At 42.5% G+C, this 26,410-nt stretch overlaps 1 protein-coding gene across 5 annotated transcripts in view; it reads left to right on the top strand.

Moving 5' to 3' along the window:
• The window catches only part of FBXO38 (F-box protein 38), a 1,054,306-nt gene that overhangs the window by 413,971 nt on the left and 613,925 nt on the right, over positions 1–26,410 (top strand). For all 5 annotated transcript variants that reach the window (XM_069651425.1, XM_069651428.1, XM_069651424.1 and 2 more), the window contains exon 11: positions 16,358–16,500. In XM_069651425.1, the coding sequence (XP_069507526.1) occupies positions 16,358–16,500 (143 nt within the window). The remainder of the gene's footprint in view (positions 1–16,357; positions 16,501–26,410) is intronic.

The raw sequence follows: 26,410 nt of genomic DNA, 5'->3' as shown, positions 1-26,410 counted from the left end.
CACCCCTAGGGACACCAAATGTGGCCAACGGCGTCACCAGGGTTTCCTGAAGCACTGTCATCAGCCAGTCAGTCCACTACAAACTACCTGTTCAGCCACATTGTATAGTTCCAACTGCGGAACCCTGATGCTACCCTCAGCCTGGGGTCTGTGCAATAGTGATAGTGCTGTCTGATTCCTCCCATTTTGCCATAGGAACCCTCTACAGATGCAATCTAAAGTTTTAAAGAAGGACTTGGGTATATAGAATGAGACCTTTACGAAAAAAAATGCAGCAACTTGGGCAGCACCACCATCTTCAACAAGGCTGCCCTCCACATCAGTGAAAGGGATAGTCTAGCCCAAAACTTCATGGAACTCTTCACACCCTCCAACACCCTTGCGTGTTCTGTGCATGTTCTACCCAAGGCTCATGATACATGTTCACTCCCAGATACCTAAAAGTAGTCACTTCCCATCGGAGGACAAGCGCAGGCACGGCCCTAATATCTAACCGGTTTATGGTCAAAGTTTCGAAAACAAAAGTCTTGACATACTATTTTTAACATGCAAAAGTGCATTTCTTTCTAAACTAATCCGTCGACAATAGTCATGGATTGGTTTCAATTGAAATGCACTTTTACATGTTAAAAGTAGCATTTCAGTGCTGTTTTGTTTGTAACGTTGAAACGTTACATGGATCTGTCCAGTGCTGAAATTACAGGACTGGACAGCGCCATTTAACATTTCAGTTATTTGTGTATATTGGCATTAAAATGCCTTTTTTTATTATTTTTTTTACTTTGAAACGTTATATGGAGCTGTCCAGACCTGTAATTTCAGCACTGGACAGCTCCATCTAACGTATTGAAGGTTTTAGTGTATATTGGGGGGGGGCTTCCCCCCCAAAACCCTACGTCACCCTCCCACCCCCACCCCCAACCCTAACCCTAACCCAAGTTTCGAAAGGCAAACTTTCGAATTTTTTTCAAATAAATTGTCATTCAAAACTTTTGTATTTCGAAAAAATGACTGGACACCTATCTAACCTGCACAGTCCCGGCAGGGGAAACGGGGCTTATATGTCCATGCTAAATGTAATCCCTGACAGTTTTGCAAAGAGTGCCATTGCTTCCAGTAACAATTCCAAATTCTCTTCAGGGTTCTGTACGTACAACAGCGTATCATCTGTATACAGGGATATCAAATGCCTGGTCCCATCTATTTCAATGGCCGCCTCTCTGTATTCTGTCTTAAGATACTGGGCGATACGTTCCATGGCTAGGACATAGAACAGTGGTGACTCCGAAATGTTTACCCATTTTGACCCTAGCAACCAGTTTAGTATACACCAACTGTACCCACTTGATATGTCCCCCTGAGCCCAAACCTGTGCAAAGTTGCATAGAGGCAGTCCCATCTAACGGAATCAAATGCCTTGACTGCATCCAAGGTTGCTATAGCACACAGTGTATCCCAGAGCACTGTGCTATCTATCACATGATGCAATCGCCTCAAGTTCCAGGACATACTCCGTCCTGGTAAATAGCCTATTTGGTCCGGCAGCACCAAATCATGTAACTTTTTCATTGGATTTGTAAGTATTGATGTGAGTATCTTGCTGTCTTGATTGAGGATTTACAGGGGCCTATAAGAGCTACATTCCTTGGGACACTTTTGAGGTTTAAGAAGAGTTATGACTATGGATTCCGTCAAACTTGGCGGGAGAGCCCCCGCATCTTAAGAATTATTAAAAGTGCTAAACAGGTGAGGGTACAATTCCTGGGCGTATTCCTTATAGAACTCGCTAGTGAGCCCATCTGACCCCAGCGTCTTCCCTGTTGGCAGGGTTACAATCCTGCTTAGTATGTCTTCTAAGGAGATGGGTGTTTCAAAGCAATATTGTGCCGCCTGACTCAACACTGAAAGTGATATCTCGTCCAGCACACCCTCTATATGGGCCCTCGGTGTCCGGGATCTCTACTGATAAAGGTTCTGGTAGAATTCCACAAACGCGTTGTTGACGCACTTCTGGGTATGGCACAGTTTTTTAGGCTCGTTAATATGCAGTGTATGGGCCCCTGTTTATCCTCCTTTTTATACAGCCATGCCAGCAGAAGGCCTGGTTTATCGCCCTCTATGTTGCCTCTCAGTATATCTTGCAAAACTGTTTGCCCAACCTCTCCCAACAGTCCATGCATTTTTATTTCAGTGCAAAGTCCTCCGCATTCTTGTCCGGTAGCTGTTCCTGGGATTGTTCTAGTTGTCTCATGCTTTCCTCGACCATGGACCAATCTCTGCTCAGGCTTGCTTGGACCCCATTTAATTCCGCTATGACCTTTCCTCTAACCACTATTTTGACCACCTCCCAAAAGGCCCCTGTGCTAGAAACACTTCCCATGTTATTCGAGACCTAATCAGCGATGCCGTCTTTGATGCAATCGTGGAATGGTGGGTCCTGCAGGGACTCGCTTCTGAGTCGCCACGTAGGGATCTGAGCTCAGGGGGTGGCACATATTGCCTTTGCAAACTAAGCGATGCGTGATCCAACAAGGCTCTGCCTTTGTACTGTGCATCTATGATGAGATGAGCTATTTCACATCCTATAAAAAAGTAATCTATTCACGTGTGCACCGCATGCGGTGCTGAGTAGTATGTGTAATGCCTGGGGTCAATATGTAAAGCTCTCCAGGCATCCACCAGGACAAAGGAGTTTAGAAGTGTCTTCAGAGTCTTTGCAGGCAGAGCTGGTCTAGTATATTTCGTGTCTGATCGATCCAGGAGAGGGTTTATTATACAATTAAAGTTGCCTCCCCATATTATGTTACTATACCTGTAAGGGCCCAACCTGGGATATAGGCTTTGGAAGAACTTAGCCACCCCCCTGGTTGGGGGCGTACATATTGACCACACATGTATTCACCTGTTCAAGAAGGCCCTGCACTAACACCATCCTAACCTCATTATCCGTTTTAACATGGGTGACCTTAAATGGTACTGAGGGTGCAATCCATATGAAAACTCCCATTGTATAAGCCGAGTAAGTAGAACCTAGAACCCATACTGCCCCCCCACCCCCCATTTCCTTGCCAGTAGCATTTGCGTCTCAGCCGCGAGGTGTTTCTTGCAGCATGGCTATGTCCACTTTACATCTAAGGTACAAGTAGACCATGTTTGTCAGGTTCAGGTTCAAACTCCCCCTTCTCCTCACCTGAATCCTCGGAGGTGCTATCCTTAAGTGCAGCTTCAAGCTTCTTTTTATCCTTCTTCTTTTATCCTTTAGTTTCCGACCTCTTCTTTCGTGTAAATAAGGTCTGGCCCCTCCAGAGGCCACCGTGACAGAGATGAGAACCTGCCCAGGGGACCCCCATGGGGGCCAGCCTCGCCCCAGGGGAAAAAGCCAGAAGGCAGAAAAAACCCTGGTTCTGGTGCGTTGCGGATGTAATGAAAAGTAGCTTCCAAAGACCAATGTCCAGCAATGATAATTGTCCAACAAAATGAGAGGGGCTCAATAATGATGAAGAAACCGGAAAGGATAGAATGAACGGAAATTCAGGAGAATGAGCACTAGGGCAGACAGGAGAATGCAATAGAAAATACCAGTGGTTAAGAACACATACACCGTTAGAAATGGAAACTAAAGTCAAGTAGGAACTGACAGGCGCAAGGTGCTAAAGCTACGGATCAAAATGAAAGTAAACATTAGCGAGAGCAGTTCGCGTGTAAGACGAATGAAAACAGCCGTGCAGAACGGCAAGGCGCCGTGAAAGTACAGTGTGAAAATGGAAGTAGCGAGAGCAGCTCGCGTGCAGGACAAAAGAAAAGCAGCAGCTTGCGTGTGAAATGAAAGCTGCTGGGTTTAACCGGCCAGGCGCCGTGAATGCAAGTAAGGAAAACAAAAGCGTGGATAGCGAGTTTTACAAGCGAACAGAAGCAGGGTAGCGGGGTAAAACGGCAAGACGCCATATAAGTATGAAAGGACAGAGAACACAAGACACCGTAGCGAGGAATCCCGGAAGCCCGGGAAGCAGGGAACGGTTGTACACACAAGAGAATACGCAAGAGTAGGCACAGGAGTGCAAGCGAAGTAACAAGAGGTAACAGATACAACACACTGGCTGAAGGGGCGGAGCCCCATGTTATAGTGCAGGCCGCCATGTTAGATGAGGACTAGAGCGCTACTCTGAATTGGTTAATGTCTTCAGCAATTCCATAGCCTCCACCCGCCGGTCCTGTCAGTGTTTCTTTTCACATATGCATTCAAACCCCTCAGATTCAGCCATTGGCTCTTCCCCCTCTACCAGGCTTCTCCTGCCCCTCCTGGCACCCATTTCTGCTTCCTCCTTATGAGACAATCCACACTATGGTAATGCACTACTAATCTTCATTGACCTACGAACAAGAAACCCCCTCCAACATCCCCAACAAAAAACAAATTACCAGCTGCGTTCCCATTGTTCAGGAATATATGCTTCTCGCGTTTTCCCCAAGCCGACCTGCTTGAGCTTAATGCACTGCACATAGGCACAAATACAAGTGCCCCTAGAAAGAAAAGGAACTCAAGGGGTGTGGCTGCAGCAGTCACAAGGACGATATTCTTCATCCTGATGTTCCTTGCTGAGGCCCCACCATGTACAAAGAAAGGAGCCAGGTCAGCAAGCACAAAAAAGGTGTGTTCCAGGAAGAGATGAGACAAATTGGCAACCAGCCGGAGTCCAGTGCGTTCGTCTATGCCAAAGCAATCAGAGATCCACTACCTCAACTACAGAATGTGTGCCTGCAGCAGATGCTTGTGTATTGGTGGACACCTGTGCCTACGGTGTTCAATTATAGAATTATAAACACAGAATTGCACAGCAATTTGCGCAAAGGCAATGTATTTAATTATGCAAATAATCAAAACAAAGCGTAGCATACACGTGTTTCGACCCAATGGTCTTCTTTCAGGCTACAATTAGTGATTCCAAAGATATAAAACAAACATTCAAAAGCCAATTATTTTAGTTCATAGGCAAAACAGTATTCGTTAGAAGGTAGGGCAATCCAATCGCACATGGGCGCATACATATTATTCGAGCATATTGATTGATTTGCATTACTCCAATGTAAAAATACAGAAGTCCAAATAAACACAATCAGTCGAAATGGCAAACATGAATATGCATGTATAATTAGCAAAGGAGACAACGTGGCAAACACAATAACATCCCGTTTTTCGGTGAATTCGAAAAGATTATGTAGGAATTAAAAGGAAAGAAAAAAATGAGAAGACAACACATCTTGACGTTGACAAACACAAGTAACAAACATGGTTCAATATTGCAACACATCTTGTGCTTGCCAGTTTCAATTCTCACCAGATAGCGTTGTGTGCATGGATTGTCTGAACATGCCAACAACCAACCCACCCTTGTGCTGTATAGTCCTCTTAATCATTCAGTGTATTTTTATTCATTAGTGTAATACTGGGATATATTATCCCCTAGTTCATTGGCTACCATTGTGCAGAATACGCATGCTAAAGCTGCTTACCACATCCATTGGTACACAGCCTACGTGTTTGTATATCGCCCTCCTTGTGGTAGGATAACCTAACAAGGGGTGTAAATGGGTTCCTAATCAGGCCCAATTATATACTCAAATGCTACACATCCGAGCCTCATATCTGAGAGAATTCACACTTACCTATTGTTACCGATAACTAACGTTAAGGTTTACACAGTTCTAAAACTAAATACACAAAAAAATACAAGTAATAATTGGCTTTTGAATGTTTGTTTGATATCTTTGGAATTACTAATGGTAGCCTGGAAGAACACCGTTGGGTCGAAACATGTGTCGGCTACACAGTGTTCCAGGAAGAGTCTCATTTCTAGCAAGAGATCCTTTGCCTCAGGGTGTCCCCCCGGCGGCACCGTCACTAGAGCGCTACGTCTCTCCTCAATCCAATCTGAATACTCTAGCTGCTCCTGGCCACTGGTTGCGTAGAACTCCCTTTGTCTCATCAGCGTTGTCTCCCTCTTTACCTCCAGGGCATAGCTTTGCTCTATCCATCCATGCCTGCGCTTCCTCTGGAAGGTCAACGAACCAGGTCCTGTTTTTGTGTATGATTTTGAGTCGCGCAGGCTAGATCAACATATACTTCAGGCCTGCCTCTCTGGGCCTTGACTTGGCAGCTGTGAATTGTGCTTTTTTTCTGTACTTGAAAAGTATAGTATGGGTAGATCCCAAGCTTCTGCACTGGTTACCTGAGTGTGGATAGCCGTGTCCTAGTCATAGCTGAGCGACTGCAGGAGCTCTCTGTGTGTGTGGCAGCTGTACTGCGGAGGACACAGCTGTGGGGGCTCACCATGCCTCTCCTGGCGCTATTTCTGTACGATAAACTTATGCGTCTAAAGCTTGTGTCCTCCGCAGTACACAACACTAATTGTGCACACTTGGGCTATTGTCTTGGTCCTTCTCTGGCCCTGCACCCAGTATAGATGCTGTCCACTAGACTGTCACTTTGGCTAGGAGGGTTAACTGGATGTTGCTGTCTTCTCTGCCATTATCCCAAAAGGTATGCTGAATGTGCACAATCTCTCATGCCTGTGATACACAAGGGCTGCCTTATGTTGACACCATTCTCCCCGGTCCTTGTGCACCCTCTGCCCATCTAGTCCACTTAACTTGGGGATGCCTCGCAGCATGGGGATCCACAGGGCTACTTTTTGTGTTGCTCCCTCCAGTCCAGGTCCCTTTGCTCAGGTCGTGCCTCTGCGCATGAGGATTCTAGAGCTTTAGACAGTTTTACAAAGTACCACCTTGCAGCCTGGTTTTCAGCCTGGTTTTCAGTGTTCGGGACTCACGCCCAGCCCTCTGTGTGAGGAAACTGGAGCGCAAACAAAGTGGTTATAATTCACCTTGTGGCCCGGGTCTCCATATTCACTGCAGGCATCAGTACGCTTCTCGGGAGGTTCCCAGAGCGCCGATGAAGGTATGGCCACAGGACCCCCCCCCCAGCAATGATCTCTGCTCCGGGGACTTAGTAGCTCATGCACACATCACTGCTGCGTGGCCCGGGCATGCTTGTTTATGGCCCAGCTCTCTGGTCACTCCCCTAAGGTTGCTGGGGCTAGTGTCAAGAAGGTTGAATGCGCAAATCGTGACCATCAGACTAGACCGCATCATGTTCATCTATAGTAGCAATCACAATATCATTTACTTGGTTACGTTTCTTTATAACGAAACCCATATATCGAAACCACTTTACAATGAATATCATATAACGAAAACCTATTTCTCGAAATGCAATTAAAAACATGAGAGCAGTTCATAAAACAAAACACACCAATCTCGATAGTAAACAAAGACCTCTGAGAAAAGGACCCTAATGAGAAAGAATGTTTGAACACAGTAGCAACGGTTCAACAACAGTTCATTGAGAGAGTTAACACTGCAGTGACTTGACTGATGAGAGTGACAGAAGCACACATCCGAAAGCAAAACAAACCCATTCAAATGAATAGGTAAGTTTAATAATGTAAAAGTGAAGTAAAACATTAATGTTTCGAACATTTAAATGGGTCATTAGATGAATTCTAAATCTTCTACAATGACATTTCATTGAGTTAAACAAGGTTTTTCATTCATTTTAGAGTTTCACATAATGAGCGACAGCCTGGAATATATGGAGTCCAAAAAAGGCAAAAAACTGCTTGTTATAAAAGGTTTTATAATGAACAAAGAAAAGGAAAACAACAATAAAATATATTGGAAATGTGTGCTGATTATCACATGAACAATTGCAGAGGTAGAGCTGTGACAAATGGGCAGAAAGTAATTCATGAGGGCACACACAACCACATACCAAATGGCACCAAGGTGGTAATTAAAAATACAATTCGGAAATGAAGACATTTGTAGATACAAATGAAGACGAGCCAAGTGGCTCAATAATAAAATGGGTATGCAACGATTTACCATTTCTCGTGGTAGGCCAAATGTCAAACTACTATAAAGACAATTGTGTAAACGCAAACAATAGAGAGCACAATTACCTCCCCCACCCCGCATCAAATAGATTTCAAGATGTTAAAATATCATCATAATTGTTGCTGACTTCAAGAAATGAAAACCTTGTACTGTTGGATAACGAAAAAATAGAACGATTGCTAATCTTCGGCACCACAAGAAACATTGAATTTTTAAAATAAGCGAAACAATGGCAAGTTGACACGACTTTCACTGTCTGCCTCAAACCATTCTCCCAGTTTTACAGTGTGCACGAGATTTCAGAAGACACGTTAGTGCTGTTAATATTTGCACTAATGCCATCCAAGTCAGAGCAAAATTATAAGCAAATATATAGATTAATACATGAAAGAATAACCCCAAATGAGCCAGAAATAATCATTTTGGATTTTGTAATCCAACAAATCACGGCGATATCAGACATCTTCCGAATAAGTAAAAATCAAGGATGTTTTTTTCATTTTACACAATCATTATGGCGTAAAATTCAGCAAAATGGAATGCAAAATAGATGTACTGATTTAGAATTTCAATACAACATCACATTGGCTTTTGTACCTTTGTACCAGAGAATCAAGTAGAGGAATAGTATTAACTTTTGAAACAAACTGAATTTTATGAAGCAAATGAACAATTTTTAGAACCAATTTTGGATTATTTTGATTCAACATGGATTGGACAGTTAACACGAAGTGGGACACATCGCAGACCACGTTTTAGCAAAAATCTATGGCATTGTGGTTCAGCAGTGATACACAACAATGCAAAAACTAATAATGAACTGGAGGGATGGCACAATGGAATCAAACAATCGTTCAAAACATGCAATCCTAATTTATGGTGCTTTTTGCAACATCTGAAAAAGGAACAATCTTAACAAGAAATGCAAATTGGACAACGTTTCTTGAGAGAGAAAACCACAGTGAAAATTAAAAATATTGCAACAACCAGCAAAGATTGAAATAATGTGTACTTGCATTTGAAAGGCAGGAAATAATACCTTATCTGAACAGTATTGCATTTAATAGAAACTGTTAAAATCTGAAATATTCACTTACCAAACGTCAAAATTAGGAACACCCAATATCCACACGAAGCAAATACAGCAAGTAAATCCAAATGAGGAAAAGCCATCCAAAAACAAAGTAAATAACAAGAATCCATAGTTAAAGAACACCTAAAATAAATACTGAAATAGTGAGAAATAAAAGAACAGATCCAAACCACGGTTCAGGAATGCCACCGAAAAAGCATAGCTCCAATGCACATTCCAGAAAATCCACAAACAAATGAGAAAAACATCCAAATAACAATCCATTTAAAAAAAGGTTAAAAAAATCCAAAAAAATAGGGAACTCCAAAGGGACACTCCATCCACTCCGACACAATAAATCCAAAATGGCTGCAATGGTTCCTATACATCCCAATGAGAAAAATTGCAGATAGAGCATCACCTACTGGATATATATGATATAGCAATTTATAAAACTGTTAATGTATATTTTATGCATTGTATGAAACAGTTAATTTAATTAATACAATGTTAGCACTATTTATTAAACGTTAATGTATTCAACATAAAAGTTCAAAATAAAACCAATTCGGTATATGTTATTATTCATAAAACATTCTATGAATCTGCATTCGATATAAAAATCATTTGCTAACACTGTATACCCATTTACTACTTGTAAGAATTGCATGCCGTTATTCACACACTGTACATAATTTATAGATCTGTCACTTCTGCACCATTTTGCTTCATGACCCCGCTTTCTGCATTTACCACACATTACATTTCTAAGGGGATAAATGTCCGCTTTCACCAAATGCAAAACATTACATTTTATGGATTTTTGATTTGTTCAGGAAGGGTTGTTTCTGAGGTTTCCACCGTCCACTGCATTTCCTGGAGTTCACCCCTCTTTTGTTGGTCTTGTTGTTGGACTTCATTTTTCTACGCTCCAGACAAGGTTGCAGAGTAAGCTGCTGATTGCTCAGCAAGCTTTGCCATGTTCAAAGCTTGCTCTAGGGTCAGTTCCTTAATCATCAATGGTCTCCGCCGTAGCCTTTTATCCGTGGTACAGCGCACAATCTGATTCCTGATGAGGCTGTCTGTATGGTTGCCAAAACTACAATTCTTCATCAATCCTCCTAAAGCTGCAACATGTGAATTCACTCTTTCACCGGATCCTTGTTGGCGAGAAAAAAACAGATGGCGTTCCATGACAACATTGACACAGGGCCCAAATTGTTCCAAAAGTTCTTGCTCTGTTGCTAGATAAATATCCTGGGCATCACCATCACTATATCCAACAGGGACTGAACGGAGAGTCTCAAAAGTCCTTCTCCCCTCCACACCAAGGCTGTTCAACAAAACAGACTGTTTCCTCTCAGCGTCAAATACTCTGCCCCCTATGGCAATCAAATGTGTGTCAAACAGTTTTTTTGACTGTTCCTATACTATTTGGGGCTCCTCGGTAGTGGGCTGGAAGGGTGGGAGAGCTTGAATAGTGGCTTCCATGGTCTGCACAGTACTAGTAGCAATGTGCGACAGCGTGTCTCAACTTGCGCTGCGTCTTAATGCTACCACTCAAAAGTATAGCCTTCAGCAACCCGCAGCCACAAACATTCCTTGCCCCATCTACTCACAGCAACTTGCACTGGGCAATGATGCAGTATGCTCCTTACCCTTCAGTGGACCTCCTTGTGAAATTCTCGGTAGTTCCTTTTTTTATTGGTGGCTGTAAATCTGATGGCAGCCAGTTTATGTTGAGTGCTGGCAGGAAAATGAAGAAAAGATGCAGGAGCCTTTGATGTACTTTATTACAAGTACATAAGGAGAGAGTCGCGCTTGAGCGACTGCTCACATAAATCACCCCAATGACTTTGCTGCCCTGCTCGTGTCAGCTGTGGCTGCAAGAGAAAGGATGCACACACACACCTATCACGAGCGAGGACAGCTGAGCCACCACCTGACTGCAGCAAGTGCTCGGAGTCAACCCACACTACAATCTAGACCACAACACCTGCCTACAGCTGGCTCCTAGACTACTAGGTTCCCTTTTCTGCCACCGAGAAAACTCATGCTCTAGAAATAGGGAAGGACTTTGATGATTAGACTTCTGTCTTTAAATGGATAACAAGTGTTGAAAGTACCTACTTGTAAATGAGTTGTTGAGTAACTTTGGTTCTGTAATAGAATAGGTTACAAAGTGTCTAAAAGTTAATACTTACCATTAAGTTGCTTGTTGCGCCTTTAAAAAGTATAGACATTATTTTACTAGCTTTGAATTGTGGTTCACTCTTCTAAAAAGTAATAGACTTGGTAGTGTTTTATAATTTCTAAAGTGAATAGGTGGAGAAGCCTTCCAATAGGATTTACCCACCTTGATTAGCTGTGTTCTTCTAAATGTGTGTTGTTGGGGTTTGCTTTCCCTGATCTACTTTTGTGCATTTCTAAAATGGTCTCTGAGTTAATACTTGCCTTTCAGTTGCTGGTAACCCTGCGTAAAAGTATATGAGGTCTTACCTGTGAATTACTGAATGACATTCTTAAAATTATAATGGTTCATTACTAGTGAAGAGGAAGTGTCGAGCACAATTTGCACTCCAGCTGCCCCTTTTGAAGTACCAGGAACATTCACGCCGAAATATGTGACATATGATGAGCAAATAAACCAGCAGAGAGCTGCAGTTGGGCTCTGTCCAGTACCTATCAGAATAACAGCACCTATTGAAGTACCGACACCTGAGAAAACCATATCGACAATTGAGACAGAATGTCGAATGTAATACCCGAAGAAGCTAAGAAGATACTGGAGGAAGACGAATGGTGATGTCATAAGAACCCGGACTGACACACATATAGAAGATATAATGACCTGAGAATGATGACAAAAAGTACCATGGATAAGTGATCTTGAACCCGAGATAAAGAAATTTATGCCACAAACAAGATGAAGATATTCAGTCAGTTTAAACGTGTACATATGCAAATTAACTGCAAGAAGCAAAGAAATTGTGAGGCTTGCTTATGCTTAGTAGTAAAATAGATTGCGGCAAGCGCCACCTATACATATATCTACCTCAAAAGAGCACTTTATAGAAGTATACATCCATTACGCACAAGAGCAGAATCAACCAAAGGTTACTAAAGGTCCCGAGGAGAGTGCTGCAGCAAATAAATCAAGAATTAAAGACCGAGAGAAACTTGGCTGAATGTAACCATGCCAAGAAACCAAGGTTGTATCAGCTGGAATAGGCCAACAGTGGATACAATTAAAAGAAGAGAAGAACAGAGTATCCTGTTCGGAAAGGTCAAGATAAGCCACAGATGGCAGACAACTGGCAGAATTAAATCAAATGCACAAAATTGCATGAAGGAAAGGGCGATTTCACGGTGTCGGAATCACGTGACAATGCAAGCAGAAAGGGATGCAACTTTCAGACTTAGGCAAGGATCTTTTCCATACCCAGACGCCTTAACTTTCCCAGACCAAGAAGCAGACTCGAGGCCAACTACAAAGAAATAATTGACACATGACCACTGAGGTGATGGATTGTAACAATAATTGGAGGGAAGCTGGGGTGCAGACGAACCCCCTGCACCTGGCTGGCTATTCTGCACGCTGCTAAGTGCAAGTGGAAAAGTAACAGTGGGGTTGATGACAACCCAATCATAGTTGACCGTGTAATCTAGGGTCATATAGTTAGTAGAACCAATGAGACGTTGTACTTTTAGTGACGTTTACAGTAGTCATTTTGAAGGAAGGGCTTAGTTGCCCCACCTGACATTGTTTATCCATTACCCTCTCCCCGTTACCATTTACAGATTTAGTACCTATATTAAAGTTACCTTCCTAGAACCATTCAAATTTCATGCTAAGTTTTAAGAGTTACACGTCAGTGAAGACAAGTTTTTGTTATAAATGTTATGTATGTTTTGAAATTGAAGCGAGAAGGAAGATTGAGCAATTGCTGATATTCATTGAACTCCTGTTTTTTGCACTCATCATTAAACAGACTTCCTTTGCCAAACTATTGAGTTGCCATTATTAATTTGGTGCAAGAGTACGAATCTGCATCCCTATCTATCTCAAGGGTGCTGCTGCTCCTCTTAAAGTGCTGTTCAGAATCCCCCAGTCCTATGGGCTGGCTGGGGTCCATCTTGCACACTTACCTTGAAATACTTTGTGTCTTTCTAAAAGTATATAATTGAGTTATGCTTTCCCTGAACTAGCTATTAGGTAGTGTATAGTTCACATGCCAATAGGTTATACTGACCCTTGAATAGCTGTTCCTCTTCTTAAACTGTAATTGGATTTTGCTTTCCCTGAATTGCTTAGTGCAAATCTAGAGTAGTTTACTGTGTTCATAAGTATCCTTGAGTAGCTAAATGCCCCTCCAAAAAGTATACAGGTTAAGTAACTCCTTCTAAACTATGTTCTTAAAAGTAACATTGGTGTGGTAACTGTATCCATTCCTAAATGGAAGAAAGTTACAAATGTTGCAAGATATCCTTGTAACAAGTGTTGGTATAACAAGGTATAACACTATTTTATGACCAATGGGGTCAACTGCCCTTGAATTGCTTATTGTAATCTAAAGCGAACAAAACTGTTTTTATTCCCCCAGAATAGCATATTGCCCTTCTGAATGTATAAACCTTGTTTGACTCACCTTGAACTGCTAAGGCTTATACTTTGGGGTGTATTTGTTCGGTAAGATTTTCATAGCAATGATAAATCTTCCCTATTTATAACAGGAGGAGGGACTGCCTCGAAATAGGCAGCACAAAGAGGCTAGCAAATAGTTCTATACAAAAGGGTCGTCCTGTCTACAAACATTTGGGATTGCAATGATTTAGATGCAATAAGAGTTTCGGATCCTCCAGGATTAGGTCAGTAAGACATTATAAATTATGCATTTACTGAAAACAAGAGGAATTATCCAAACGCTGGACTAATATCATAGTGGGCTTTTTTTAATTTGGCTACACAAATAGCTTTGCAATCATAAGTTGTGAAAATAAAAATAAAATAGAGAGCATTTTTAATCAAGTGAGTCACTGTTTTTTCAAGTGTTTTACCAAAGGATCAAAAACAGCAATGTGAAAACAGATGTATAAACAGTAGAGAAAAGCACTTTTATATTCAATGCATTCTTCAACTGGGGTAAGTGTTACATATCCACACACTATTCAGCCCATATAAAGTCCATATTGGCAAAATAATGCCCAAAGGGCTTATGGATTTTTCCACTTTCAAGTGGACAGTTGGCCTAAAGAGGTTTTAGGGTCTGTTTTAGCTTGGCTTTGACAGGGATAACCAGATTCTGAGGTTGCAGAATGGAAAGGTTTACGGAAGGCAAAGGTTAAATAGGTTATCAGTATATGTGAGGACACTTAATTCTTCCATTGAAATCTAGACAAGCCTTTCCCAGCAGTAACATTCTTACCACCTATGTGGGACAAAAAATATCAAGGTCAATGGGCTAGAAGAGTATGCAGAGAGCCAGGACAGCTAAAGTCAATTTGAAACAGTCTATGGAGCTGAGGAACTTCCTAGAACCAAAGTCTTGCACAAAGTTAGAGGGTTTGTAAAGTAAAATCATTTGTAGGGTCACAAACTGGTCAGCCTCTGAGTAACAGAGTCGTAATCAACTCCGAAAGTAAGCCACTGCAAATCTCAACTCAGAAAAGCACAGCTAAAAGACAGAGGTTAGTACTCCAAGTCTAAACAGTAGCTCTGGGTTGGAGACGAGTGGTCTAGCTCGATTCTGTCCTGCTACAGCGGTGCACACACTCTGTTCCTGAGCCTCTGTCGTGGGGACAAGAGGGAGGACGTCTGAAGGACTCCTGCGGCAGTTATTGGGAGGTCGTCAGCAACTACAGGCTCTTTTCGGTTCAGTGGCACTTCGCCGTTTCAGCACTTCAAAAACCGCACCGTCGCGGATGTCGGATTCTGGTTGGGCTTCCATCACTCTTTAGGTCCAGCACTCTGGTGAGGGGACTCGAGCTCTTGTCGGCCTGCTTCTGGAGGGTCCTTGGGTGACTCCTGGAGCTTCTAGCCGGATTTCAGACGGTGCACTCGACTACAGATGTCTTTACCCCTGGCACTCGGTTCTTGCAGCAGCGAAGAAGTACAGCCAGTCGGGGAAGATGGTCCAGTGGAGTTAGTCTCTGGGTTAGTTGGTCCCACTAACCCAAGGGAAGAAGTCATCCCTTCCGGAGCTTCGCTGTCGATTTTAAAAAGGAGTTTCATCACTGCATCAGGGCTTCACTGGGAGGCAATTCAAAGGTCCAGGAGGATGCAGCAAGCTTCGTTCACGGTTTCTTCGTCGGGTGTTCCTCCCAGTGGTCGAATCTGCCTTTAGTCCCAAAATCCTCGCCTTTTAAGCAGGTTTCTCCCATTCATGCACAGCCTAGGCTGTCAATCACACAGCAGGGTGGCTGTCCTGACTCATGGAGACAATGGACAGGGGAGTTTCGGGACCCACCCTCACAGGGCTGAAGCCCGTCAAAGGCAAGACAAAGTCAGGGGCCATTTTGACAAAATAGTCACCCATGGGTGCTGTACGGCAGCTGAGGGTTCAGTCTGCAGTAAAAAGCACAGTGGTAGGAAAGATTAAACCACTGCCACCAGCCACTTCAAGTAGCGAGGGTAAAATAAGTGTTACATGAGAATTTACGATAAGGGGCTACTATGTAAACCCCCCCAAGCCCTCTTCACCCCCCCTTTGCCCTCCACATAAAATGGTGTGTGCTGGACCTACAAAAAAAAAGGTAAGTCAATTTCACTTTACTAATTTTGGAATGGTAGTTCACACAAGAATAGGTATTAAAACCTTAATAGCAATCCAAAGGACTTCTCATTGACACTGCACTGAAGATGCTGTGCGTCACCATACAAAGTAGATGCCTATGGAGTTTGTCGGACTCCAAAATCAGTGGAAACAAATAATCCAAGTCAGTTCAAAAACACGAGAGTGAGAAAGTCTCTCTCACTCCAGGTTTAAAATTAAAAAGTCCTAAAGTCCAGCAAAAGAGCTGGGGGTCTCTAAGGTTGAAGGGAATTAACACAGAAATTAGAATTCTCCCTAACACTCTACCCCTTACCATCCACCCTGTCCAGCCTCATTACCTTACTGCTCTTTCCCCTATATGCAGCTACTGGACATTTATTTTATAATTGTCCCTTTTTTAATCCATTTTAAAGTTCAAGAACGTGTTCCTTCTAGTTGTTTATTTCAACTTTTTGTGCATTCTGTCTTTTTATTGTATGTTTTGAATAAATTCCTGGTGAACTCATTCTGCTTGTAAGATAAGTTCAGGCTTTTTGATCTTTGTCTCTTCCTGTTGCAGAGCATTCACGATGGAGCCGCCTCGTCGATCTCACACTAGTGCGCTGTCATGCTATAAAACTTGAATCCTTCAGCCAGTTCATCGAGCAGCTCCCTAGCCTGGAGTTCATCTCTTTGGACCAGATGTTTCGGGAACCCCCCAAGGTGAGCCTTTGCTATTGGGCCCCATAGATTTCAGGTTGGCCAATCCCAACTATCTGTTCCTCCACCAAACGGTTCCATTTGATAATGTCCCAGCAAAAATGTCACATCGTAAAAAAGTACACGAAAAATTGCAGTTTTCTGCAGAGAAATTATTACATCGACCATACGGGGCACCCCCTCAACCTCTGCTCCTCTTGTCCCCATATATATGGTCACCATATAAAATGTCGCTTCAACCTTTTCCCGGCGACCATACATATGGGGACAATATTACCGGATCCCACCAAACATGAACTGATGTTGACATTTCTAATGCTTGGACACCAAACTTAATAGCTTCTAGGAATAGTGAAATCAGAGTTGGGTTTTGAAAGATTTGTGAAAGGTGAAATCATTTTGGTTTTATGGAGGGATTATGGACGGTAGATTCACCACTAGTCTACCATGTAGGCAGGTAGATCTCCTGCTCCAATGATCTAGTTGGCTTTTGGCATGACTAGTAGATGGCAGGGGCTGCTAGATCAGGAAAGAGTAAACGTGTACCACTCTAGCTTCCTTGTAGTAGATAATTTTTCCTAAATTGGGAAATGGCAGTGTACTTGGTGTGCCTTTAACCTATTGATCAGATGGTTTTCTTTATTTTGGACATTGCACATTTTTTTCAGGGAGGTCCATCTATAGTAAATTCAATGCAGTCGTGTTTACAGTGTGTGCCAGAGATTACTGTGCCTGTCTTGAGTGAGGATGTGGGTGGCAGTATTGTTGCAGTATTCTGTCTAAGGTGCACTACTGATTTTTTACTCTAGTTCTACAGATCAGCTATTCTCAAGCTTTTTTGATTATAGGTATTTTTACTTTACTAAGGCAATTTTTGTACAACCCTCTCTTGTGGAATCTACAACCAATGACCTTAGTGGAGGCTAACACACCTGACAAGAAAGGGAAGACAAATATTTCTCAAATGTATGTAAAATGGACCGAGAGACGAGGCTTAATGCGTAGGTAGTGGTAGCAGGCTGACATATAGTTACAATTAGTTCATACCCTTCTCTCTAAAATATACACCTCACTGATCTACTGAAAAATATGTATACTTTAATTATGTAACACATATATAGATCCCTATTAGGTACTTTGCACAAAATATACAGTATTAAAAAAAGCATACTATACTATCAAAACAGTAAATGTCTGAAAAGTCCCTCCTCACCCCACTGCCCATCTGTGGGACCACTATTTCACATAGGCATCCAGCATAAATTACCAAATGGGGCAAGGGTAAGGAACCTTACAACCTAGCAAAGAATGTAAAATCCTCTATGGGCGTGCACGATAAAATACACTCGTCAAGAAACAACCCACCCCTATAATATATAGTTGGCGCTATATTAGCGGTCGAGATCCATCACATATAGGTAGGGGATGGGAGCAGATAGCAACTTAACCGGCAGAAAAAGTACCTTTGAAATCCTTGGTCTATATATACACAAATATGATCATTTCCCAGTGTGATAATGAAGTAAACATTTCAAAACCATAGCCAAAGGCCTCCGAGCATTAAGGATACATTTTAGAAACAATTCCCTTTGCAATACACTTAATATTTACACAGTCAATGAAATTATCGAAGTGAAATAATGCATTCACAATGAGAGAAGTGCAGAGCATGCCCTTAAAAATCAGGGGTGAGTCGTAAAATTCTAATTCTTGGTCCGGTGCTCACTGAACCCCTTGTGGGTAGAGTAAATATGTGCAGGAGAGAAGGTATGCATTGATTCACTGCATTTATATGGCACTTTTATCCAAAACGCTTCACAAATTAAAAACTAACGGTACAATGGTGGAAAAAGTCACAGAAAAATGAATCACCAAATGAGGTCAAAACATTTTTCAGAAAATTAAGATGGAGATGGATTTTTAAATTGTAAGAGATTATAACTAGAACAGATGTCCAGAGGTAACGAATTTCAATATTTTGGAGCAAGCTGTTGAAAAGAATGAAAGTGGGAAGCTGCACAAGGAGGATGAGGAACAGAAAGAAGAAATTGGGAGGCAGCACGAAGATCACGTGATGGACAGTGAAGTGACATCAAGGTGCTGTGAGAAACCAAAGGGTGTCTCACTTGCTAGTTCCTGGGGATTTCTCTCGCTCAAGTGGCCAGGGCATGGCCATCACCTTTGGATCCAGACCCTGGGGGTGGACCAGTGCGGGAGGATCACCTGGGGTGAGGGGTCTTTGGGAGTGGGGGTAAGGGAACCAATGCTGAGGTGCGGTATTCCCCCCCCCCCCTTTCCCGTACCCATTCCCCATCTTATTTTATAGGATCCTCCAACATCCCGACTCCCCCTGCCCCCTTTTTTACACAAACACTGGGCAGAGGAAGAGGGCGACTGTGAGTAAAAGGGCTAACGCTTTCATATCTCATTGGACATGTCCCGCTAACTGGGTCAGGCCAATTCAGGCACTTGACTTTAGTCGCATACATCCGATACCAATTGGCTCTCCACACATGGATAAAAGGCAGAACATATAGACACACCTTGAGCAAGGTGGACCACGAGAAGGAGCGGAACTACCGGGGCAAAGGTGATCCTACTGGAGCAGGAATGCCCGATCGAGGGATTAGAGAAAATGGCAGGGAAACCCTGAAGATCCCTGCAGGAGGTAGTTGCCTCTGGGAAACTGTGAAGGAGACCCGGAGAAGGCCAAATCGCAGACAAGAAGAAACCTGCATTGTGTTTCAAGGATGCCAGCGACCTTCCCGGATGAACGACGGAGCTGGGGAGGCGAGGACACGCCTGTGGTATTAACCTTGACTCGTGAATCAAAGCCGCAGAGACTAGAACGGAACGCGCACAAACGATGAGTTAGTGAAAGATATGAAAAGCTGGTTTGTTTCAAGGAAAGATTGTAGCCGCAACAGTGTATCTCACAAATGAAGGTTGCACACATGCTGATGCAAAAGAAAGCTCACTTGTAATGAACTTTTAAGTGGCTGATAACTGTGAAGCCAGTGATGCAGAATAGTGGGGTGGTCTGGGAAAAGGAAGTAGCCTACTCGAAAGTCCCTTTTGAAAGGTGAAATATTTTGTTATAAAGCAGCAACGTGAATGAACTCTAAAATGCGTAATGGCGAAGATTAACCCCGGCAAAAGGGGAAGTGAAAAGGTGAATGTTGAACTTTTGTGCTTATGGTTCTGAACTACCAAGACCAAGAGACACTGGGGCAAATAACAACATACAAGTGTGAGCTGAAGAGAAGGTCGAAGTGGTCCTGCGGAGGTCTATGGTAAAAGCCTTGCACATTCAAAGGTTTTAGACATCAGAAAAAGGTCAGAGCCTGGCTGAGGGAGACCCATGTCAACTATTGAAGCTTTGAGAGGTCTGAGCCCAACGGAGGGAGACCTATGTGAACTTTTAGTTGAACTGTGAAAGAACTTTTGGAATGCTGGAATAATTGACTTTAGCATGGGCCTCGATCCACATTTTGAGCTGCCTTTTTGTTTTGAGAACCTGAGGCAGTGTGTGTCATCCTGTCTTTGGGTGCCACTTACTCTCTCCTGTCCAACGTGGGGAGGAGATCTTACTCAGCCACTTTTTAAAAAACATTTCAGTGTTATTGAATTTTCATGAAAAATGACGTTACGTTATAGATTAGGACCCCCAGTTACAACAGAAACACACAAAGTGTAATTTAGTCTACACCCACCTCATCCCATTCCTAAACCCAGCCCCCTCCCTAATCAACTTAACAAAGGAACAGCTCTCACATGTCCACCTAAACTTTGTTGCTCTTCTTGAGACGTCATTGATCTCTTAAGACAATTGTCAATTCCAGTCTGTGTATGGTAACCTCAGTGTTGAGAAAGTTGAGGGGTCGTGGCTCCCTTCCCCACTGAAAGATGAGGCAGTTGCTTGTCCTACCTATTGGGTATATTTTTCACAAAAATCAAACCATTCTATTTCTACGGACCAAGAGTCACTGTGTATTGCCGCTATTCTGCTTTCCATCAGGTATAAATTCCGGGCTGTGTTGATCTATTCTTTCCTTCCAGGAGGGAGCTCTTTTCCAGTGTGGTCAGACAAGCCCTCTGGCCAAAAGCAAGCTTTGTACCGTTTTTGGCAACCTTATATATTCTCCATCCTGCTCTTGTAAACCAAACCATATCAATCAACATTTGTGTTTTCCCCCTCGTGATCCCATCCAGGTCCCTTATCCAACTGAGGACCTCATCCCAGTAGGACTGGACACCCGCATCCCCACCACATATGCCAGTATTTGGCCCTTGATCCACACTCATGCCTGTACATGGGGCTCATACTTTGGAACATTCTGGAAAGCCTAACCGGGTCATACTGCCACCTGTGCAACAATTTAGTGGCATGTAGTTTATGCTGTCAAGAAATGTATGTCTGCGAGGCTTCCAGGCACATCCTCTGCCATGTCTGGGAGGGGGCGGGGAGTTCCATTTCCAGATTGCCCTCCCATCGCTGTATCAGCCTGTCTGAGGATCCCCTTCTTGTTTCCACTAGGGCCCTGTATAATGCACCAATCAACCACTTGGAACTAGATGCAGTGTCTAGAATCTTCTCGAAGGGTGTGAGTTCCCTCTGGATTTTCCCTTTCCAAGTCTCCCTCGTCAGTAAGTACAAGAAGACTGAGAGCGTGCCCAGTCCCAGTACCTCTTCCAACTCTGGCATCGTAATGAACCTTCCATCTCTCCACAATTGTCTAACCCTTTCCAAACCCGCTTCGTACCAAGCTTGAAACCTCTCTGGATTCGGAATGGCATCCCTGACCCCATGCACCCAGAGATGACCCCGTGGTGAAGGCCCTATTGTGACCCCACCCAGTCTGCTCCTTGTCGCCAAATGCTCTAAATAGTACCGAAAATTGGGGTGTTCCCTTATCCTCCGCAGTAGCTTCGATCTAGGAACCCACAGCCATTCCTCAACAATCGCTGGCCATAAGTGATAGCTACCAAGACCCACCCATTCCAAGTCTTCAAGCCGTCTGAGATGTGGACTAAGAATCCTAAGCTTTGAGGCCTTATAGTACAATTGTATGTCGGAGCGCCACTCCCCCCACAGTCCTTTGGAAGACTCAGTGCCACATTAGAGACCCTTGCTTTCTTCCCTTGCCAGAGAAATCACCTGAGAGTGCTCTTGCTAGTTTTAAATTAGGAGTCAGGAATCTGTATTGCGAGTATCTGGAATAGATAAAGAATCTTGGGGAGTACTACTATTTTAATCGCGTTTGACTCAGCCACTTGAATTCTTTGTTATAACACTGATTTTCCTTTGCATACATATTTTCTATTTATACACTTTTTGTATAAGAGATGAGGCAGGCATTAGGTTTTGTTAGTATAGGCCATTTTGATTTGATAAAGACTGTCTAGGACTGTTTATTATTTGATGGTAGAGACTACTCCCATCATAGCTTTAGGGCAAAGTAGGAGTTTCTCCATCCAAACACCAAGAAAATAGTAAAATGTTTTAAAACGTGTAATCTCGTCTGTCATACTTGTGATACCATGCCTCCCTTACAGTGCATAGATAAAGAGGAGCAAGCGCATAGACAGATTTAAGGACCAAACAAAGAAAATGGAATCACAGTGCTGCTGAACTGGTAGCCACTTAAGGCGACCAACAACTGAGAAATTTGGGGAGACTGGGGTAGAAGAGTCCAAACTGCAGAGTGAAGAAGCACATGTAATGGGAAAAGAGCAAACTTAGAAAGACCAACATAAAGTGAACAATAATACAAACGAGATAAAACCAAAGTTTGAAGCAATGTTTTTGCAGAAGAAAAAGTAGGCAGGGGATGAAGTTTAATAATGTGAAATGAAAACGACAAGAACAAACGGAGGTAATTTGTATCTGAAAAGAAAAAGAATCATCAAATAAGAGACCAAGATTACACGCATGAGATGATGATACAAGAGACCGAGGAGGGAATAAAATGGACAAAGGGGGAGAGATTGTAGAAGATGAAAAAAATAAGATTTCATTTTTCTTAGTATTTAAACAAAGAAACTGAGAAGTCATCCAAGAAGAAATGGCTAGAAGATGGGAAGAGAAATGGGAGTGGCTAGAGTCATTAATAGAAGGAAAAGACAGGACAATCTGGGTATCATCAGCATTGAAGTACACCTAAAAACCAAAGTCACTAACGTGAGAAAACAGTGAAGCATAAAGTGTGAATAAAACTGGACCCAGAACAGACCCTTGAGGAACACCATTAGAGAGAGAGGATGAGTGAGAAGTTAAACCCTTCTAGGGAACAGAAACTGAACGATTGCAAATTAGGAAGAAAGCCATTTTAGAACAGCGTCTGTAAACCCAAAAGAAGAAACAGTCGAAACTAAAGTAGAGTGCTTCACAGTGTCAAATGCGGCACTGAGGTCAAGCAAAATCGGAATGGAAGAAAGTTTACAGTGATGAGCATGAAGAATGTGATTGGTTACAGAAAGAAGAGCAGTTTCAGTAGAATACCCTGAATGGAATCCACGTTGAGTGGAAGGAAGATGATTATGTGAATTAGGAAAGATGCACAAGACGCTACAGTAATTTGAAAAGATATGGGAGCAAAGAAGTAGGCTGGAAATGCAAAGGATAAGAAGAAGAAATAGATTTTTTTTTTTAAACGAAGTAGAACAACAGTTGTAGTTTTAAATGAAAAAGGAAACGAGCCAGAGGCCAAAGATACATTTTTAAAAAGTCAGTGAGAGTTGGGGCAAGGGCAGAAAAGATCATCTTCACCAGGGTCACAGAGAGCAGATAAGAAGGAGCGGCCATAGGGTGTGATTGAGAAATGATAGTGGTGACATCAACCTCGGTAATGGGAGAAAAGGAATAAAAGGAGGGACTATTGTGTGCCAGAGGATTATTTCGAGAGTAGAACGAAGGGCATGGAAGAGGAAGCATCAGAAGAAACAGAGGTATTAGACCAGGATAATCTAATATTGTCAATTTTTGCTACAAAGAAAGGCAAAATCATCAGGAGAAAGAAAGGAAGATGAAGAGGGGTGAATTGGAGGAGGAGCTAAAATCTTATTAGGAATAGAAAAGAGAAGTCTGGGAGAATCCGCATGCAGATAAATGAGTGATTGTAAATATTTGATCTTAGCTTGTTTCATTGTAGAGATATAATGCCCAAGACCTAAGGAGAAAAGGTTGTAGTTAGAAATAGGTTTAAGTTTGAGCCAACAACACTCAGCTCTACGTGCTTGAACTCTAACAGATTTAAGCAGCATGGAAAACCAAGTGTGAGTAGGGCCTGCGCTTGGTAGTGAATGCAGAAAGGAGAGACATTAGATCAAGAGAAGAAGAAATAGTCAAATAGATATTATTAAGAATAACATGGATATCCAAAGATGACATTGGAGCTGCCATAGCAAGATACGAAAGAATAGAAGAGATCAAAGTCGCACAATCTACATTACTTAAGTTGTGGAGTAGAAAGGAAGATGAGGATGCATGTGGAAGAGCGAGGGATCCGAAGGGCGCAAGGAGGTAGACATTTAAAATAATGATCAGAAAAGCACAGTATATGAGTATTAATGGATTCCAGTGAGTCAATATCAGGAGAAAGAAAGATCAAATCAAGAACTCCACACTTGGGTAGGAAGAGATTAAGTTTATAGACAGAAGTAAGAAAAATGAAGTGACTAGATTGAAAATCAGGCAGGGAGGAATGGATATTAAAGTTCCCAGCAACAATAAATGTAGAAAAGGAGGAGGACAGATGGCAGAAGACAGTGAAAGCCATCGAAGAAAGAACCAAGAGGACCAGGGGATGATAAATGATCAGAATAGAAAGAGGGGCAGGAGAGGAGAAATAAATAAAATGGAATTGATAAGAGTAGAAGGAAGGTAAAGAAATGGAAGGGTTTAAACTAACAGGGAAAGCTAAAAGAAGCTATGAGACACGGGCATGCCGTTGTCGTCCTTTGAGCCGTTAACTGGATACAATGCGGTAGCACAAAACAGGTTTTGTAGGAGGGTGGTGATTCAAAGCATTCACAAATTAGTAACTAGGTATATGAATGCTCAGACGTAAGATAAAAGAAAGGCCACCTGGCTAATCGTAAGCTCACCCTGGGTAAGAACACCCTGTCCCTGTCGGGGGTGCCTATTCCTAGGTGGCGAGTGGTACATCACCTATCTAACAGTAATAGAGGAGAGAGCTGTCCCTTACCTTCTATACTGGTGGCATGTGTCTGGTAGAGGACAAGTATAACAGAAAATGACCCATCTTCATATCTCCCACCACAGTAGAGAGATACTGCTTTACAAATCATTTGCTTGCACACTCGCATGTATCGAGTGAGCTGGTTTTATAAGAGCCATTTTAGTCTTTCAGGTTCTTAGCTTTTTTAGCTATATTGTTTGCCAGTGGGCATTTCCATTTGTACTTTTTGCGTTCCAGCTATTGTGACCTACGGGCTAGATTAAAGTTGTAAATTAGTTTGGAATACAACCAGTTGACCTGCGTCCAGGTTGTCGCCACTTAGATCGGGCAGCAACAGAATCTAATACCAGTTCTGTCCACTGCTGCAACACCTATTTGGATTTGCCCCCATTTTCTGTTATACTTGTCCTCTCCCACAGGCTTAACGCTTTGGCCCATCGATATTTATTCCTCTGTGCATCCTCCTCGTCCCAGTACTTCTATCATCATGCTCCCTTGGATCGTCCATTTTCTTCTGCGTCTCAGAAGTCAAGTATCTGGACCTACATAGGTTGGTTAGTTATATAACTGTGGTTTACAAAGTGAGGAGGTGTATAAGGTGTTTGGTATTATCCTTCGATATTTGTCGCCCTTTTGAGGGGCATGGGGGTGTCTCTCCCCATGTGATTCTTCTGCTGAGTAGGGGGACTATCGGGTAGCAGCCTCATCTCCCTAGCCTCATGGGAAGAGGCTCCTCCTCTGGGAGAAGTGGCGACAGCCGTGGATTCGTCGCAATACCTATTGGGTAGGAATTGGTGCAGTCACACTCTGTGAGACTATACAACACTTCTCTGCTTGGTTTTAGGTAACCCACCTTTTGGTATAGGTCTGTATTACACAAGGTGGTTGTGTGATTGAGCAGCCAGGCCTATCTCAAGAGTGGTTAATGTGAGCTGTACAAGTGAAATTCGTAAATACATAACACTTGCACTCAAGGTTTCAGTGATGAATAGTTATTTAACAGTTTTAAATAAGCATTCTTTAAAAAGACAATTTGTTATAACAATTCAAATATAAATTACAATTACTTATCAGAATCAAAACAAGTTAGTGGATAATCTTTGGATATGCGTCATACATAATTCCTACACCCTGGGGTGATTTCAATCACAAGCACAATAATGGCATTTATATATCACACTTGTTATAATTTGTAGATTCTGAGGTTGCAGAAAGGAAAGGTTAGGGAAATAAAAAGGTTTGAACAGTTTGTCAACAAATGTGGGGATGTTAGGCAAATTGTGCATGCAGTACCCTCTGGAAGCACTACACACAACTATGACTACAGGTGTAAGCAAAACCAACCTTTGGTATAAGTCTGTACCGCACAGTTTTTGGTAGCGAGCTGAGTAGCCAGGGATTTCTTAAGAGTGAATGTGAGCTGTAAGGGTGTTACACAGAGGTCTACAATCACAAGTATTCAGACACTTATACGCAATGTTTCTTGGTAAAACACGTATTCATTTATTACACAGTCAGTTAGAAAACATTCACTAAAAGGAGGCAGTCAATATCGAACAAAAATATACTACAGTACTTCACACTATCCGGTTCTGAGGCATTTAAACTATTTTGAAGGAGGAGCAAAAAATGGCATTCAGAATATTTGAAGTAGGAGCAAAAAGGCATAAGTTAATAAAACAAATATTACAGTTACTCTAAAACAGTGCAAA

This window comes from Ambystoma mexicanum, chromosome 3p, assembly GCF_040938575.1.
Source record: "Ambystoma mexicanum isolate Mex_15411 chromosome 3p, UKY_AmexF1_1, whole genome shotgun sequence".
In the NCBI taxonomy this organism is placed as follows: Eukaryota; Metazoa; Chordata; class Amphibia; order Caudata; family Ambystomatidae; genus Ambystoma; species Ambystoma mexicanum.
Note: the sequence above shows the minus strand (reverse complement) of the source record. Positions and strands in the feature narration are given on the sequence as shown.